The sequence below is a fragment of the Muscardinus avellanarius genome (assembly GCF_963383645.1).
Source record: "Muscardinus avellanarius genome assembly, chromosome: 6".
NCBI lineage: Eukaryota > Metazoa > Chordata > Mammalia > Rodentia > Gliridae > Muscardinus > Muscardinus avellanarius.
The window spans coordinates 133,748,085-133,767,621 of NC_137791.1; the positions used below are offsets into that span (position 1 = coordinate 133,748,085).

At 50.7% G+C, this 19,537-nt stretch overlaps 1 protein-coding gene across 1 annotated transcript in view; it reads left to right on the plus strand.

The window, feature by feature from the left end:
• Positions 1 to 10,920: 10,920 nt before the first annotated feature.
• Positions 10,921 to 19,537, plus strand: part of SLC2A9 (solute carrier family 2 member 9) — a gene marked incomplete at both ends in the record, with an annotated part of 109,738 nt that continues 101,121 nt past the window's right edge. The window contains 3 exons of the mRNA XM_080697274.1: positions 10,921 to 11,018; positions 11,717 to 11,798; positions 16,670 to 16,768. Coding sequence (XP_080553400.1) covers positions 10,921 to 11,018; positions 11,717 to 11,798; positions 16,670 to 16,768 — 279 coding nt within the window. The remainder of the gene's footprint in view (positions 11,019 to 11,716; positions 11,799 to 16,669; positions 16,769 to 19,537) is intronic.

Sequence of the window (19,537 nt, forward strand, 5' to 3'; positions counted from 1 at the left end):
ACCAGACATGGAGTGGAGAATGGGCTGCGCCCGGCACAGAGTTGCTCCATGGTCCACAGCACAGCCAGTTCCAGGCCGTGCCTAGCCCTGAGCTACCCCGTGGGTAAAGCAGCAGTCTGCCACAAGTGACTCCATTCTGAGCCCAAGTGCCAAGGCAGATGACTCCACACCTTGTTTGTACAAGTCAACAACTTCACCTCATGGCACAACCACAAGGCACAAATTGATAAGTAAACTAATCACGCTAATAAATAATGACCCTGTATGAGTTAAACCCGCTGGACGTGGAGATGCACACTTGTAATCCCAGCATCCAGGAGGCTGAGACAGGAGGATCGCGGTTCGAGGACAGCCTCAGCTACTTAGTGAGGCCCTCTGCAACTCAGTGAGACCCTGTTTCAAAATAAAGAATAAAAAACAGGACTTGGAGTGTAGCTCAGAGGTAGAATGCCCCTGGGTTCCACCCCCATTACAGAAGAAGAAGAAAGAGAAGGATGAGGGTGAGGAGAAGAAGAAGAAGAAGAAGAAGAAGAAGAAGAAGAAGAAGAAGAAGAAGAAGAAGAAGAAGAAGAAGAAGAAGAAGAAGGGGAGGAGGAGGAGGAGGAGGAGGAAGGAGAGGAGGAGGAGGAGAAGAAGAAGAAGAGGAGGAGGAGGAAGGGGAGAAGGAGGGGGAGGAAGAGGGGGGGAGGAAGAGGAGGGGAGGAAGAGGAAGGGAGGAAGAGGAGGGGGAGGAGGAGGAGAAAGAGAAAAAGGAGAAGAAGAAGAAGAAGAAGAAGAAGAAGAGGAGGAGGAGGAGGAGGAGGAGGAGGAGGAGGAGGAGGAGGAGGAGGAGGAGGAGAAAGAAAAAGAGAATTACACCTGAAGAACATGGAGGCGTGGGCATAGCAACCCCTTATTACAAAACCTGGGTCCATGAGGTCAGCAAACACCCGACCACCGAATGAAGCAACCCATCACCTGAGACCCAGAAAAGGCGAAGCCCCCCCAAGAATGGACGCAGCGGCAAACTGACCATCTCATGTGGTCACTCGTCACAAGCCTCAGCCAGGAAAGTTGCCACAGGGAGGAATGTCTGCTCCTCTCTCTCCAGGCTCCAGCTCAGAGTGGCTTCTCTAGCTCATGATGGTGGCACAGGCCCACTTCACGCTGACACTCTGAAACAGCCATTTACTGGGGCCCTGGTCTAGTAATAAGCTCTGCGCTCTGATAGCTCTGAACCCCTTGCAGGGACACCTGAAGCCATGTCTGCTTTCTGCTTTTCTCTCAGGTCAGCATCCTGAACCCCTTCTGTAATATATGTAATATATGTTATATGCATGTTATATATTATATTATAAATTATGTCACAGCTATGTTTTATACATCATATATAACATACACACATCATTGTATAAAGTGAAATGTATGACTTGAGTGTTGTAATTAAGATTGTAATAAAAACAAACCCATGAAGCCAGGCATGGTGGTGCATACTTATAATCCAGTACTTGGGAAGCTGAGGCAGGAGGATTGCAGGTTGGCTGCCAACCTCATCAACTTTAGTTGAAACAGTTGGAAACAGCAAGACCCTGTTTCAAAATAAAAAATTAAAAATAGGGCCGAGGCTGTAGCTAAGAGGTAGAATGCTGCTAGGTTTCGATCCCCAGTACCACACACGATTACCCAGTCTACGGCCTGTATCTACTCAGTGAACTGCAACCCATGAAAGCGATGTTGCTTGTGAGTGTGTTATTCAATAAATTCTGACAACATGGAGAGATAAACGTGTTGGTTTATGTTAATGGCACCGCTTGCTCAGGGCTCAGGGTGTCATCACTGAGGCCGCGGTGACCTGTTGAAGCCTTACAGCTGATGGGCAGCAGGGACAGAATGTGAACCCAGGCTGGTGGTGCCAAAGCCTTACTCTAGGAGGACTGTCTGAGTCTGGGCTGATATCAGGAAGTCCTTGGCGGGTGGCTGTAGGCAGAGTGGGTCTGAGGCTTCAGAGCTACTGGACAGAGAATCATTTAAGAGGATAGTCAGGAGGAGGCTGTGCTGTGGTTTAGGTGAGCGGGGACATCAAGTGCCCCAGACACAATGCAGAGCAGGACTGAAGAGTGTTGGTGATACGAACAGGCAGTAGGAGAAATAACAGAGGGCCAAAGGGACCTTCGCTTTTTGAGCTGAGAGACAGGGAGGAGGGGAGCCCAGGACAGGGAGGATGGAAGAAGAGGGGACCTGCCTCCTGCTGGAAGCTCATTTTGACCTACTGTGTTTGAGAAGTTTCTTAGCCCAAGGAGGGTGTGACTGGGCAGGTAGACATGAATTTGGCTCTCCAGGGAGAGATCGTAGCAGGGGGATAGATATGGGATGCTACAGCATGTTATTGGATTTTACACCATGAATCTGGGGGTCAAGCAGGGAGAGAGTGGGTAGAGGGAAGAGGGGCTTCAGAGCCTGGGATGCTCCACCATTAGAGGGCTGGCAAGCAAGGGGTTGGATGAAAACTCTAGTGGGTGGAAACCAGGGAAAATAAGTTTCTAGAAGGGCCCAGAAGGATGAGGAGTGGTCATCAAAGCTGCGAGGAGGTCATAAGAACTCGAAGCTGTTGACTCTGGCAGAACATGGATATTGGGCGTCCTCAGCAAGAGCAACTCCAATGGTGTTGTGGATCAAACATCCCGCAGCAGAGCTGAGGGGACGTGGGAGCCGGCCAGTGGGGACAGAGCATCCTTCAAGCATCACGTTGTTGTAACAGGAAGCAGAAGAATGGGCAGGAACAGGAGGCTGTGGTGTCAGCAAAGTTTGTTTGTTTTTGCTTGCAGTGAAATCACACAGCATATATTAGGTTAAAGCGATGCATTTAGAGGCATTTAGTACATTCACAGCATCATAGAACCACGTCTACCTCGGTGCTAACCTCCTTCACTCCCAAAGGGCGACTGTTGTACTTTAATTAGTTGGACCCATCCCCCACTCCACCCGACCCCAGCCAACCATCCATGTACTGTTTCTCTGGACTTGCCCATCATGGGTACTTCATATAAATGAAATCTGACAGGTACGGCATTTACCGACAGACTTCTTGGCCACTTGGCATGTGTTTTCAAGCCTTATCCACGCTAGAGTACATGTCAGGGTGGTGTTCTTTTTCATGGCTGGATAATAGTTCATTTTATGGATAGACCAGATTTTGTTTATCCTTTCATTCAATAGTATACATCAGGCTGTCTCCGCTTTGAGGTTCTTGTGAATAGTGCTGCTATGAACATTTGTGTGTGAGCTTTTGTTTGAACACCCATTTTCAACCCTCTTGGGTATATTTCTAAAAGTAGAATGACTGGGTCATGTGGTTATTCTAGATTTACTGCTTGAAGAACCACCAAATTACTTTCCGCAGTGGCTAAACCATTTCACATTACCACTAGCAATGCGTGAGGGTTCCAATTTTTCCATGTTTTTGCCAATACTCCTTAGTCTTTTTTTTTTTTTTTTGAATAGGTGGTATTAAGACAGTTTTTCTCCATACTCTAGAAGGATCCAACAGGGGGAGAAATTAATTGCTGATGCTAAAGAGAAATGAAGTCATTATTGGAGGGGAATCCTTTAGAAAACCCATGAGTGTTGGGGGGGGGGTCTCCAAGATGAGAAGTCTATTTGTTGTCAGGATGCCAAAAAGAAAAAAAAAAAAAAAAAAAGGACAGTATATCTATGGCATCCAGGGTCTGAGATTCCCTTTGCTGGGCTTGTCCCCTCCTAATGAGGAGCTTTTACACAGAGCATGAATGGGTGCTGGGGGCTGGGAGTAGTGGGCTGTCTTGCTTTCAACCTCAGCTCTCAGCCATAAACATTGCTTTGGGCAAGTGGTCTAACCTCTTAACCTTTAGCATCCACAGCCATGGAATGGAGACAAAACCCCAGTGTGCTACCCTAGGACACAAAGGGCCATGCGTAGCATGCGCCTGGCATACACTGGGCGCTTGCTAAACGCAGGTCTCTCTCATTGGTTCATTCTTTTGAGTACATTGTGACTTTCCAGACAGAAGTAATGTGTTGTTTTTCCTTGCATCCTTCTTAATATCGATTCCTATACTGGGCACATAGTAGGAGCTCCATGAACATTTAGAAATGAATACATAAAACTAATGAGAAGAGACTTCCCAACAATAATAGAAAGAGTAAATATATACTGGACACCCACTGTGAAGCAGTCGGCTCCAAGGACAGCATTTCCTCTGATCCCATGAGTGGACTTTAAGGCAAGCAGCTACTTACTTCCATTTTGTAGAGGAGCGATGTGTCCAGGGTGCTGTGACTGGGATTTGGACCTGACATCTGATGTCAAGTACCAGGGACCCACGACAGTCGGCTGCCTGTGTAGATATTGCTGAATCAATGGCTGAATAATCCTAAAATCAGAGAATGATGCATTACAGTTAAAAAGTTGTCAAGCAAGGGGACCTGTCTGCTTGGGGAGAGGGGGTGTGAGTGCCAGCTGGATACTTGGGGAGACTTGCAAGTCCTGGGAAAGTAAACCATGGCCATGGTGTTCTTGTGTCTTCTTGGGCACAGTAGAGCTCTCCCTGGGCACAGATGTGTCAAGCTTCCAGTGCTCAAAAGATGGCAGACACTGGAAACGAGATGGTGAGTGGCCTTGCTTTAATTCTCAGCGCTTGCCCACAAACATATCCACAGATATCTGGCTGCTACAGACAGCTACAGGCGTCTCCAAAGGATCAAATGGTTTCTTCCTGCTCTGAACCACTCCTTTGTCTACACCAAGGCACCAAGATTAGCTGTAAAGAGGTTGCCCAGTTGCTCTTAACTGATGTGGAGGGAACTCGAAAGGCCTTTCCTGGTTCCCATGAGATAGATCTCTGTTTCCACGGGCCTGAGTATATGGCTGAGCTGGGCATGGTACCTCTTTCCCTTATGGCTGGGACTCCTGGGTACCCTTCCTCTCGTGATCCACCCAGAGCCCCACCCTTCACTCCTTGTGTCCTTGTCTGTCACACAGAGTGTATCACAGGTGGCTTTTCAGCCCTTGTCCAGGCTGGGATCTTCCCAGGCTGCCCAGGAACACGCTGTGTCCCTCGCCTCCTTCCACCACGCCTCTCTCTCACTCCAGCCCTCCACGTGTCCTGGGGTGCTGAAGAGCGAGGAGAGTAGCATGTGTGCATGACTTCTGAGCTGGGAGAAATGACAGTATGGTGTTCTGAAGATAACAAAGATGGTGGCCATGGGCCAGGCATTGCACAGGTGGCTCTAGGTTGTTCTCCGTGGCTGAGTTCCCTCCAACCCGAGCCAGGCCACACTACTAATCCCCGGTGCGGGTCACTTGGGCTCAGGGCTCGATGCATTGCATTTGTTTCTGCTTTGCGACTCTTCGAGGTGTTTTCACTTGGCCCTCTCCTCAGCCCAGGCAGGTGGCTTCTCCATTGGTCACATTTTCCATTAAACCAAAGTAGTCTGCTACCTGGGGAGATGAATCCAAGGTGGGGTCTCCCCTCAACAGAGGCTTTTCCAAGACACCTCTGCCTTCTGACTCTGGGTTCAGAATACATCGGCACACACCTGGGCATGTTTTTAATGAGTTGGCCTAGCCATCAATAGCTGGCCAGTTAATCATTTGTCACTTATCAGAATGGGCATTAAGGGCATTTATAGTGGCAGCTGATGTTGTCTAATTATTAAAGCCATTTTATTTCATGATATCTCTAGTAAAATCTGAATATATTGGGATGTGATATGTGGGTGAGGCAGATTTTGTTTTCTTGTTAGACTGGAATGGGTGACAGAAGCTCCAGGACTCAGGTGAGTGGTGTCCAGAGAGACTTGGGTCAACCCTGAGAGGGTTTCGGGAATAAATGAGGCTTACAGAACAGCTGGAATGAGGAATGTGATCGTGGAGGGATGTTCCAGGCAACATCCTCATGGCTGCGACCCAAAACAACTGACCACCACCACCTAGAGCAAGGAAGATTTATTAGCTCACAGTTTTGGAGATTTCAGAGATTCAGTCCATGTCAGATCAGCTCTGCAAAACTCAAGACATGGGCCAGGAGGCAAAAAGTGGGAGGGAGCAAGGGCTCTGTTCTCATATCAAGGAATCTGGAAACAAGAGATAGCACAGGTGGATCTAGTACTATTACCCACTTCTTTTTCTTCCTTATTCTTTCCTTCCCCCCTCCCTACCTTCTTCTCTTTTTTCCATCCTCTCTCTCCCCCTCTCTACTTCCTTCCTTTCTCCCTCTCTCCTTCCCTTCATCCTTGGCTACCTCTCCCTGGCAACCAAGCTCTGCCTCCAATGTGGCTGCCATGTTTTTGTGAGGGCTAGGGGGACATTCTAAACCCAAACCAATACAAGGGTTTTGAAAATCAGCTTTATATGGCTCTGGTAAAGATTAACTGAGACTTGTACATGAAGTACTTAGTGTGGTGTCTGTCAGCTGTTAATATAAAAATGAAATTGATTATCAGTAGTTATGGCCATGATTACCATTTCAATGTCCAATGATCTGGTACTGTTAACTCCTCCCTTTTTCTTCCTCCTCATTCCTTTTTCCCTTCCTCTCTCCTTCTCTCCCTCCCTTCATCTCTTCCTTATCCTCCTTCTCCTTCCTCTCCTTCTTAATGCTTTCCTATTTTTCACATTCTTTTTCAATTACTTGTTTTAGCATTAGCTTTAGTCCTGTGCTAAGGTCAGCACACCACCCTGCAAATTGAGAAGAAAGTCACAGCAAGTGTTAATCAGCCGGTGGACTCAGGGCCCAGGCTGTGGTGTGGGTTTTCCATCAAGAGCTGTGGCTTCTCTCTGCATGACTGCAGGCTATAGTGACGGAGCAAGGCAGCAACTCCAGGCACTTCCAGGCAGAAGCCAGAAGAGGGGGAAAGTCCGCGTCCCGTTCGCTGTGTGCTGGCCTTTTGCACACATCCATGCCATCGTCCTTAAGCCAGGCACAGGCTACCAAGGAGGATCGTACTTCAGGCTCTCTGGCTCAGATCCAAACTCTGCAACAGGTCCTGTGGAAAAGGTACTTCTCTTGGAACCTTTGTTGCTAGCTTCTAGCAGAGGTTATATATTTATAAATACTTAATCCAGGGACAGTCTACATGGGGCCCAATCAGACTGCCTGGATCAGAGCCCTCCTGCTCTGTGCTGCTAAATTTATTAACCCTGTGAGTGCTGGGTTGTGGGGAGGCTGGGTGGAGAAGGCTGTGGGTTATTAAGGTGGCAAGTGGGCTCTCAGGGAGCTGGGCAGGGGTGTTCCCTGGGCAGAGCAGCACCTTGCTCTTCAGGACCTGGCCTGGCCACATGGGTGGGCAGAAGCAGATCACGCATCTTGAACAGCAGCCAAGTTGCTGTTGTGTCTATAGGTTGGAGATACCGCGAGCTGACATTCTTGGAGTCTTCAACACCCAAGGAGCTTGTGCTTATGTATCTTACAAATGTTATTGATTGCTTGGTTATTCTATGCGAGCATTAGATAATGATTTGGGGGAGTTTAGAGTTCTCTAGCTAAAGACCAAACAGGCCCATGTGGGTGAGCTGCCTTCGCCAGTTCTAAGACATTATCTGTCTCCTGAACAAAGAGGAACTCACGTCCGCATCCTACCAAGGCTGTTGGCCGGGCTGCTGGTGAGGGTCATTTGACATTGAACTTCTTGCACCCCTCAGGGAACTTATGCCACCCTCACGGCAGCCCCACGAGGTCAGTCCTGCTATTGTCCCCATTTGAAACAAAGAAATGGAGTGCAGAGAGGTTAAGGAACCCCTGTCTCCCGCCCATCACACACCTGATGAGCTGGAGAGCTGAGTTGGGCGTGAACCCAGAGTCCCAGAGTCCAGACTGCATGGGGCACATACCGTCTGCGCGTGGCCGGGCATCCTACCTGTGGTGAGACCTCCTGGCATCCCCTGCTCTGTCGTGGTTTCTAAGGCAACGAGCAGTCTCAGGCCCATGCTGAGAGCAGCTCCCCTGGACAGTGGGGTCACATGGACTCAGCAGACCTCTTCTATTTGTTTGTTTTTGTTTGTTTATTGTACTGAGAATTGAACCCAGAGGCATTCTACCTCAGACCTATACCCCCAGCTCTATTTTTTGTTTTTAATTTTGAAACAGGGAGTCTTACTAGATTGCGGAGGGCCTCACTAAGTTGCCGAGGCTGCCCGCGAACCAGCAATCCTCGTCTCAGCCTCCCAAGTACATCCTCTTTATTGTCCATGCTGGAGGGGAGGTAGGAGGATATCAGAGTTGGCCATGAATGAGAAAGAGGCACAACCCACCGCCCACATCCCCCCGAGCCAGATGCAGGGTGCTTTGGGGAAGAATGTACCTGTCTCCCCCTCTTCCCAGCCTAGCGTTATCCCATCCCTCTCAGCACAGGGTTTGCTGAGAAATCCAGGTTGGTGCAGGTGAGCGGTCACACAGGTGTATGAAGAAATACCAGGAAGTCGTGTGTGTGCGTCTGTTGGTGACAATGTGCCACACATGCCTGTGGCTGTGACCAGGCAAGGGACAGGGGACCAGGGTCCAACAGTCTCCACCGGCCACATGCTGGGGTTTCTTTGATGCCTCTCCCAACCCTCGGGCCTCCTTCAGGCTCCTGTCTCACCATCCAAACACCACATTCTGCCCAGCTCCGCCTCCGTCGCCACCCTCCTCTGTCTCTCTTTCCAGGCTGAGATCCCCAGCGATGTTCTCTCTTTTCGCTCTCCCTGGGTGACCTCACCCCGCCCCGTGGCATTCACTGTCATTGCGTTTGTCTCCAGCCTCCACTTCGAAGCCACCACTCTGATTTCCTGCTTTCCATGTGACATTAATACTGTACAGATGTCCCACAAGCATCTCAAGCTCAACGCCTCTAGACAGCTCTCCCCTGCCTCCTAGCCCCCAAGCTCGTCTTACATAGCTCGATGAGTGACAGCTGCCATTCATCAGCTACCCAGGGTTTTTAAATATAGCATCTTTCACGCTGGGTGTGGCAGCACACACTTGTAATTCCAGTACTTGGGAGGCTGGGACAGGAAGATTGCAGGCTCAAGGACAGCCTCAGAAATTTAGTAATACCCACTGTAACTTAGAGAGACTCTGTTTCAAAATAAAATAGGGCTGGGGATATTGCTAAGAGGTAGGACATTCTGAGTTCACCAGGCGTGGTGGCGCACGCTTGTAATCCCAGTACTCGGGAGGCTGAGACATGAGGATTGCAGGTTCACAGCCAGCCTCAGCTACTTAGTGAGGCCCTCTGCAATTTAGTGAGAACTTGTTTCAAAATAAGAAATAAAATAGGTCTGTAGCCCAGAGGTAGAGTGCCTATGGTTTCCATCCCTAGTACCACAAAACAAACAAACAAACAAACAAACAAACACCTGGAGCTCAATCCCTAATACCACTAAATAAATAAATAAGTAAATAAATATATCAACTCCACAAGGGAAGGGCAAAGGACATACGGGCTCAAGATAGTATTCCCATAACCTAAGACACTAGAGGCTGGGCTTAATATTTGTTGAATAAATAATATTATTTATTTATTTATTTATTAATATTTGCGGGTTTGGGGATGGAACCCTGGGGCATTTGACCTCCAAGCTACACCCCCTGCCCTATTTTTTTAATTCTTTATTTGAAACAGGGTCTCACTAAGTTGCAGAAGGTCTCACTAAGTAGCCGAGGCCGTCCACAAACCATGATCCTCCAGCCTCTGCCTCCCGAATGCTGGGATTACAAGCGTGCACCACCATGCCCGGGCAACATATTTTAAATTTAAGTAAAATACATAGTTTAAGCACATAACATGCTCCACAATGCAAATCTATTTATCTGTGCACCTATTTTAATGCTGAGTCGTGTATATTCATTTAGGTATCTTCCTTCACTTGTCAAGTAAGAATTTATTCTGAGCATGTCCCACCTACCATCAAATGTTCTCACACAACATTTTAAGGGCTATTTTTAAGGACTACACACATTTCTCTCGTGTGAATGTACCATGATGTAGCCACACTTCCCTGCTGGATATTTCTTCCATTGTAAATACCATTTTTCTACCATGGAAAATACTGTAATAGTCATCATAGACTTCAATCTTTGTAATTTTATTCCTGTTTAGGGATAAATTTTTTACAAATAAAGTAATTGGGCCAAACAGAATAACTATTTTTGTGGCCCTAGAAACATATTTCCAAATGTCAAAAAAAAAAAAAAAAAAAGCTGGGCAATATTCCATCCATGACACCGGTGATTTATTTGCATTACAGTTTTTTTTTTTTTTTTGGTGGTACTGGGGTTCCTGGAAGCCCCTCTACCTCCGGGCTACACTCCCAGACCTATTTTTACATTTTTATTTGGAAACAGGGTCTCCTAAGCCAGCACGCGTGGCTGGCTTCAAACCTGCGCAATCCTCCTGTCTCTGCCTCCCAAGCGCGGGGATTACAAGCGTGCGCCACCACGCCCGGCTGCATTACAGTTTTGGCGATTGTTCCTGGCTTAACCGGTGAGATCGGTGCTTAATCTCAAGTCTCACTGATTTCGTTTTCACTTCTTGGAGACAGACAGTCTAGCATTTCCAACACATGCCCCTCAGTCAGCGGGACTTAAGTAAGGATATTGAGGGAAGCAGCCTGGATCTCATAAGCCATAGGAAAGTGGGCATTAACACAGATGGGGACCAGCCGCACATCTCACCAACAGAGAAACTGAGGCAGAGAAGAAAGAGCAGGGAGATGTGCAGGTCCCTGGGGATGGAGTCTCAGGGAGGGCGCCGCTGTCTCGTCCGCTGTCCTCACCTGGTGTTCCTGGCTGCAAGCTTTTCCCAGAATCTCCAGGCCACTTCCTGTGACTCGCACTCCTAGGACAGCAAGTGTCTAAGGTCTTTGTCCCCTTTTCTCCTTTCTCAGGAGCAACATCGACTACATCAACATCTGAAAACTAAACCATGGTGCTCGGTGAAGAGGAGCCGGCGGAGAGCAAAGAAAACAGAGAGGAAGTGGCCAGAGAGAGAGTGGTCAGTCCTGGTTTCTTGGTGTCTTCCTTGTGAGAGCATTCTACTGTCCTTGGGCTGTCCCTCCTCGCCCCCGGCCACCCTTTTCTGTGGACACTGAGGTCTGGGAGCAAGGCTATGTGGGAGGGACCCTGTGAACTGCAGAGCAGCCCCCGGAGCCTGTGGGGATGCTGGCATCCATAGTACTGATCTGCTGGTGGCTTTCTGGAGTCAGGGTGAGTTTCCATGACAAAGGCCATTTCTCAATGAGCGGATGTCGATGCTGACAATGAGTAATTACATCCGTGTCCTTAAGGAGAGACTGAATTCACACTCCATTCCACCTGCCTCTTCCTCCAGGAAGTCCTTGGCAGCTAGAAAGCTCTCCTCTCCTCTCCTCTCCTCTCCTCTCCTCTCCTCTCCTCTCCTCTCCTCTCCTCTCCTCTCCTCTCCTCTCCACTCTCTCCTCTCCTCCCCTCCCCTCCCTCCTCCTCTTCCTCTTCCTCTTCTTCTTCCTCCTCTTCCTCTTCTTCCTCCTCCTCCTCCTCCTCCTCTTCCTCCTCCTCCTCCTCCTCCTCCTCCTCCTCCTCCTCCTCCTCCTCCTCCTTCTTCTTCTTCTTCTTCTTCTTCTTCTTCTTCTTCTTCTTCTTCTTCTCCTTCTTCCTCTCTCTCTCTCTCTCTCTCTCTCTCTCTCTCTCTCTCTCTCTCTCTCCTTGGAACTCCTGGTGCTCTCTTTCTCTCTCTGAGCCAGCATCAAGAGCCAGCAGTCAGAGAGTGCCTTCTCTGTGCCAGGCCTTTACACGGTCTCCTTGGATTCACCTCGCCGTACCATGGTGAGAGCCATACTGTCCTACTTTACAGGCTCGGAGGCCCGCAGAGGTTGATGTCACTTGCTGAGGCTCTGTGGGTAGCACCAGGTGGAGCCTGTCTCTAACATTGGCCCCTGTATCCCTCATCCCCAAACTTAGAAGTAAATGTGTCCACATTTGTAAGAAGCCTCTCTTTGGCAGGACGAAGATGAACACAGGTCTACTTACCACATCGTCAGGGAAGCATGAAATTGACAGGCCAGACACTGTGGCACTGACTCAGGTGTACAATGGAGGTCCAGGAAGGGGAAGCCACCTGCCTCCCGTCACCCAAGGACGCGGAAGAACTCTGAGTGGACACGATATCTGTCCTTGGTGCTTAGATCAGATGAGTCAAGGGTCCACTCTCTAGGTATTTGGGGTAACCCCCACCTTTGCCTGCTAAAGAAATTCCACCTTCTTTAAGCCAACTTTCCAGGCTTAATCTTCCAGGGGACAGTTTGAGTTTAGTTTCAGACATATCCGTTGGGACCCTTCCCTGATGGGAGGACCAGGTGATTTCAGGACATGAAATACCACAGGAATATCAAGGCCCTAGGAAGATCAAGAGGTGTAGGGCGCTGGGTGATGATGTCCCACAGAGAGTGGCTTCAATAACAAGAGCTTACCATCTCTAAGCTCAGGGGCTCTGAGGCTGGCTTCTAGGATAAGCTGAAACCAGGGCGGGTTCCTCCCAATGGCTGGCTTTCTCCTTGGCTTATAGATGGGGTCTTCTCTCCATGGCCTCAGATGATATCCCTCTGTGTGTGCCTGTAGCCCAGTCTCTTCTGATATAGACCAATCAGATTGTATTAATAACCTTATTTTAACTTAATGCCTCTTGAATGACCCTATCTTCAAACATAGCTGCATTCTAGGATACTTGAATTACCACCTCATCATATAAATACAGGCTGTAAGATACATGTATCCCTGCCCTCAGGACCTCCTCTCCAGAGGGCAGTACATAGGACACAAAAGCGGAGAGGCCGGAGGTCAAGGGAGTCTTCCCAGAGAAGGGGGAGGGTGACCACTGAAGGATGAGCGAAGTTAAGGGCAGTCGGAAAAAAGGGCCAGGAGAACCCGCATGCACAGGAGCTCAATAAATACTAGAAAATATTTTTTCCCCTTGTGTGTACATGATACTGGGGATTGAACCCAGTAGAACCCTCCCACTGAGCTACACCTCTAGTCTTGTCATATTTTATTTTGAAACAGGTTTTGCTAGATTGCAGAGGATCTCACTAGATTGCTAAGGCTGGCCCCGAACCTGCGATCCTCCTGTCTCAGCCTCCCAGGTACCCAGGCACCACCACGCTGAGCTTTCCCTCTTACTTTAAGCCCAGCCACGGACGCATGTGTGTCTCACTACCTGCTCCTTTCAATCTGAATGAGATCCAAGGCACAGATTTAACTGGGGAGAAGGACCTCTTGATCCAGTTTGGGTCTTAGCACGATCTGGGGAGACCTGCTATTGCAGAGAAGGAAACCAGGAGGTGCATAGAAGGGGGCACCACCGAGGAGGAGGGCCAAGGAGGAGGTGGTGAGAAGATGGCTATCTAGCCCCATGAGAATGGCAGGGAGTCGTCGGTGCACAGAAGAATCCCTGTCATTCCCTTACGCTGCTCAGGGGCGCCCATATTCTACTTAAGCCTCCAAATCCCTCTGTAGGACGGATGCAATGAGATCAGTATCCCTTTTTGCACTGGAAAACGGCAACTCAGAGAGGTAAAGTGATTTGCCTGAGGATGCACAGTTAAAAAGGAGAAGATCCGAGCCAGGCGTGGTGGCGCATGCTTGTAATTCCAGCATTCAGGAGGCTGAGACTGGAGGATCGCGGTTCTCAGACAGCCTCAGCTACTTCATGAGGCCCTCTGCAACTCAGTGAAACCCTGTTTCAAAATAAAGAACAAAAGCCGGGTGTGGTGGCGCACGCTTGTAATCCCCACGCTTGAGAGGCAGAGACAGGAGGATCACGCAGGTTCGAAGCCAGCCACGCGCGCTGGCTTAGGAGACCCTGTTTCCAAATAAAAATGTAAAAATAGGTCTGGGAGTGTAGCCCGGAGGTAGAAGGGCTTCCAGGAACCCCAGTACCACACACACACACACAAAAAACAAGAATAAAAAATAGGGCAGGGGGTGTACCTCGGAGGTTGAATGCTCCTGGGTTCCATCCCCAGACCCAAAAAAGAAAAACGTAGAAAATCCTCCAGTGCTGGAATCCTGCTCAGTCTTCTGAGGCAGAGTCAAAGAGGGCTCCCTCCCCCCATTATTAGAAAGGTGCCCTGGGTTTGTGCTGATGCCTTGCCTCAGGAATGCTGGCCTTATTAAGAGAGAAAACAAAAGAGATGGCAAAGAAAGAAAGGAAGGAAGGAAGGAAAAGAAAGAGAGAGAGAGAGAGAGAAAGAAAGAAAGAAAGAAAGAAAGAAAGAAAGAAAGAAAGAAAGAAAGAAAGAAAGACCCGCATGCATGCTGGATGTAACTTCCGAGAGGACTTTTCTGGGACGGTTCAGTTGCCATGATTTAGGGGCAGGGAAGAAAATGCGTTTCCTGTTCAGGCAAGACCAAATTGCCACATTTCCTGTTCGGGCACTCCGGGCCCTCCTTCCTGTGGACTCTGCCTCCTCATTCACGGAGATGGCCTGGAGGAGCCTGGGGTCCCGCCTGAGCCAGCGGCCAGGTGACTGGGACCTGTAAGGAGAGCAGGCATGGATTCCAAGGAACTGAACTCTGATCCCCTGACACAGGACACCAGCCGCCCTGAGCCTCCGGGATCCCAGAGGGAGAGAAAGAGGAGGAGGAAGAGAAGGAAGGTAAACAGGAAGGGCCTCTGTGTGCTGGCAGGTGTCGGAGCCAGCTGTGGGCGGCTGTTGAGGGGCAAGACAGCGGTTGGAATCATGTGCTCTTGCCCATGCGGCCTTGGTGTGGTGCTCCAGATACTAAACTGTGTCCCCAACAGCACCCCTGGCATCCTGGCTGTACACAGAAAATGAGGTCCCCAGGGAGGACGGCCTCGCTCTGGCTCAGGGGTGACCCCCCCTTCCCTTCCCAGGGCCTGGCACAGCAGAGACCCAGAGAGTATGGTGATAGAGACAGGTGCTTCCCGTGGAGACTTGGTTCTCTCAGGGAATCTCATCAGCTCAAGCTCCCGGTCATTTCCGTCATTTCGCCGGGCAACACCGTCCTCATGGCTACACGCCCGCCCTCGACCCTCTGTCTGCCATCATGATCTACCGGGCACCTCTTCAGCAGCAGGTTCAGCGCCCAGAGCAAAGAGAAGGAAGGTTGGCCCCTCTCCACAAAGAGCGAGACCCCCGCCACCACTATGCAGCCCCCAGGCTCAGATCTGAGGACCTGACCTGCTGTAGTTGTGCAAAACTCCCCAGGAAGTGGGTTCTATTATCCACCCCATCTTAAAAATTAGGAAAAAGAGTCAGAGCAGCCCTGTGACCAGACAAAGGTTACACAGTCATGAGTGGCCCAGCTGGGGACCAGACAAGGGTGAATAAAAGAGATAAATGTAAAAAGCCAGGCAGCCGTGGGCCCCAGATACGAGGGTGGAGACTTCAGCAGGATGAAGCAAGAGCCCTTGGTGGGTGTCTGTGACTGCCGCTGAATGAGAGGGCGCAGACAGAGAGAGAAAACACCTTTCTGAGCGCTAGTGACACCCAGCAACCCACCGAGACTCCACAGCCACCTCAGCAGGCAGGCAGGGGGGTTTGTTATTAAGGCCCATTTTACAGGTGGGCAAGCCGAGCGAGACACAGAGAGGTCACACCGTCACCTGCGAGGGCTGGCTAGAGGAGGCGGACAGCATGGGCGGGCAGGGAATCGCTATCGGGGCTCCGCGTCCCTTCCAAGCAGTGCAGGCGTGATTCACCTGCCGAAACTCCGGGCCTCGCCTGCATTGCTCACGGCTGAAAACATCCTGGAACACTGTCAGGGTCTGGCACTTGGAAAACGCATGCGCACCTGCACAGGTGTGTTCAATCCTGGCCAAGAAAGCGCCTTCCGGAGCACCTGGTCCCTTCCATTGGGTCGCATGGGTGTTCTGGATGGCCTAGGATGGAGCCTCCCTTGCCCGGCTCATGCTGGCTGCCAGCTTTGCCAAGGGGTCTGGATGCTTATGCCGCACGCTCCTATCCTGGTGGTGGCCATCCAAGGATGGAAAGCAGGTCAGCGCTTCAGGGAAGCAGATGAGCACCCTGCCCTGTCTCTCTCTATCTGTCTCCAGGTCCTTGTTCCCAGATGCTCAGACCTGCTTGATGCCTGAGGCCAGAGACTGTGTGTGTGTGTGTGTGTGTGTGTGTGTGTGTGTGTGTGTGCGCGCGCATGCAAGTGTGGCTGTCAGCAGTCTCAGCCCCAGGACACACACCAGGTGGAGCCAGCCATGGGGGATGGGGGCAGCGTTTGCTCCAGGGCTCCAGGTCTGCGCCCCTTTCTTCCTTGTGGAACAGGACCCAGTAGGCCTTACCCAGGCACTCGAGGAACCCTGCATAGAAGCTTGAATCCATGGGCGTCAGCTGCTACCTGACAGCTCAGTCAGCTTTGATTTTGCTCCATCTGGGTCAGGCACTGGCCAAATTCAGCTGAAGAATATCCTGTAGCCACTTGCAGAGCACCTGCGAAGCCGGCAGGCTGGCTCCAGGGGCGCACACGCAGCCTGGCCAGGAAGACAGTGGGGGCGCTGCAAGCCTCAGGGAGACCTGGACAGGAGCCCTGACTGCTGCCCCCTCCCCGCCCCGCATCCTGCCTCTCCATCGCCCATCAAGAATTCTCTCCAGGACGGCCTCCCAGCTAAGAAGCAGGTCCAGACCCCTATGGGCCACCCTGACTTGCTCTCCTCTCCCTTCCAGGGCTGGTCCCGCTCTCTCATCGTGGCCTCTCTCGTGGGCGCCTTTGGCTCCTCATTCCTCTATGGCTACAACCTCTCGGTGGTGAATGCGCCCACCCTGGTGAGTGTCCTTGTGGCTCTGGCCGGCAGGCCGCTGTGGCTACACGGCGCTACGGCCACGGGCATTCCATGCGGGCTGGTTGGATACCCTTAGTATCCTGTGCTGGGTACTAAGGGTGGGTGGGTGGGCACAGTGAGATCAGCCCCTGCCCACTAGGGAGAGAGGGCAGATACAGAAACAAACCATGGTGGCAGTGTGTTTTGGGTGGGTGGGGCTGGAGGTTGGTTCCTGTGGCCAGAATGTGAGTTCTCAGGAGAATGTGTAAAGGCCAGAGGGGCTGCTGAGGCCCCGGCAGGATCCCAGGCCTCTAATGCTGGGGAAGGAGTGGGGGCTGTGTGCTTAGAAGCTTGTGTGTGTGTGTGTGTGTGTGTGTGTGTGTGTGTGTTTACTGGGAATTTGCCCAGAGGCATTCTACCGTCCTATTTTATTTTTATTTTGAGGCAGGGTCTCACTAGGTTGATGAGAGTCTCACTATTTGCTGAGGCTGTCCTTGAACCCGTGAGCATCCTGTCTCAGCCTCCCAAATACTGGGATTACAAGCCAAGCATGCACCACCACGCCCGCCTGGCTTTGCACACTTTCCTTTCTTTCTTACCTTTTTTTTTCTTTTTTTCTTTTTTCTTTTTAATTTTTGCAGTACTAGGGATGAAATCCAGGGGTATTCTACCTCCGAGCTACACCCCAACCCCCATTTTTTATTTATTTCATACAGGGTCTCACTGAGTTGCAAAGGGCCTAAGTAGCTGAGGTTGGCCAAGAACCCGGATCCTCCTGCCTCAGCCTCCCAATGCGGGGATCACAAGCGTGCGCCACCACGCTAGTTTTCACAGTGTAGTGGTTATCATGTTCCCCTCACCCTTTCTTGACTTGCTCCTTTCGTGAATGTATAATCACTCTGGCTGCTACCTACCCAGGCCGGCCCAGGCTTGGGTTTTAGTCCTGAGTTCCAGGTGCAGTTCCCCCGGCCTCCACACGGTGCCGCTGGCTCGCGAGTGCCGGTTCCTTCCCCCTCCCTGAGCTGTTAAGTTGTGGTGCTGGGATACAGGTGCGGGAACACTCCCCAGCCCGTGACCTCCGACGCCAGGCTTGGAGGTGGAGGGGCGGCAGGGAGGCCTGGGTAACAGAGGACATTTGGGGAAATGCACGTTGCTCGGGTGGCTGAGTGCAGGGTGTGCTTGGGGAAAGCCTGGGGCAGACAGAGCCAGGCTGGGTGGCTGAGGAAGCCATTGAGATTTTTCTTTGTTTGGGGCTCAGCATCTCTGCGTGCTGAATGCAGGGGAGTCGGGGCCAGTGTGGGTCTCAAAAGGCTCCCAGGAGCGCTGGATTTTTGCAGAGGTGTGTCGGAGATCTTGGCTGCACTTGCACGGGAACAGATCTGGTGTTCTGTTTGTTTAAAAATCCTGTTAACTGTCTGACGTTCTGGAGATCTAAGGACATTTGGAAATCTGGTACTGATGCTAAAAGCTGTCTGCAAACCAGAAGGCTGAGATGGCTTTTCCGGGCACTTGGAGCAATCAGTGCTTGACTTCCTCAGTGAATTTTCCTGCTGTCAGGGCGACCTGAAGCATCCTGATTTATCTCTGAAAGAGTCCTGGGAATTTGGACTCTGGCTTCATCCTGAGAGTTCAGCCAGGCGGGTGGAGGCCTTTGCACCCGGGAGCTGCTGAGCTGTTGGAACAGAGACCTGTGAGGCATGAGCCTGAACGAGTACATGTAATGCCAAACAGTGGCTGCGGGAACATGAGGGAGAGGCCGTTTATTCATTCGATTATTTGCTCATTCAACAAACATTCATCATGTGCCCATCACCTGTCCAGTGCTGGGAATTCAGGGAGGCAGCCTGGAGGAGGTGGCATTTGAGCTGAGCCCTGAAGGACAGGTAGGACTTCCACAGACGTTAGGGGGTGGGTTGGGGGCTAAAGCACACACAAACCCTGACACCTGACACGTTGGGGTCAGTTACAGAGGTGACAGGGCAGTCCCCAAGAGAAAGGACAGATGGGATGGATGAAGTGGTGGGAAAGCAGGGTAGATGTCAGATCTTAAGCTGAGAAGCAGGATTTTTAGTCCAAGGGTACTGAGGAGCCATGGCAGGTTCATGAGGTGGGGAGGAACAAAGGGGCTGAGGCTTCAGCAAAAGAGTTGAGGGGTACAGGGGCGCAATTCAGTCCACCAAGGTCACCTCCATTTCATCTCTATCTTTTTTTTTTTTTTTTTTTTTGCGGGTTTGGGGATGGAACCCAGGGGCATTTGACCTCCAAGCTACACCCTCTGCCCTATTTTTTTATTCTTTATTTTGAAACAGGGTCTCACTAAGTTGCTGAGGGCCTCAGTAAGTAGATAAGGCTGTCCTCGAACCAAGATCCTCCACCCAGCCTCCCAAATGCTGGGATTATAAGTGTGCACCACCACGCCCAGCTTCATTTCTCTTTTTTTTGTTTGTTTATTTTTGCAGTTCTGGGGATGGAACCCAGGGGCATTCTACCTCCGAGCTACACCCCTATTTTTTTATCCTTTCTTTTGAAACAGGGTCTCACTGAGTTGCAAAGGGCCTCACTAGGTAGTAGCTGAGGCTGTCTACGAAATGTGATCCTCCTGTCTCAGCCTCCCAGATGCTGGGATTACAAGCGTGCACCACCACGCCCGGCTCTTCCAGCGCCTTCTGAGTTGGCAATGTTTTGTCTTCTCTGAGAAGATTCGGAATCCCACCCTGCTGGTGCCACCGTTCCAGCCCAGCGTTTCAATAGCACTGTCCGTTGGACTTCCCAC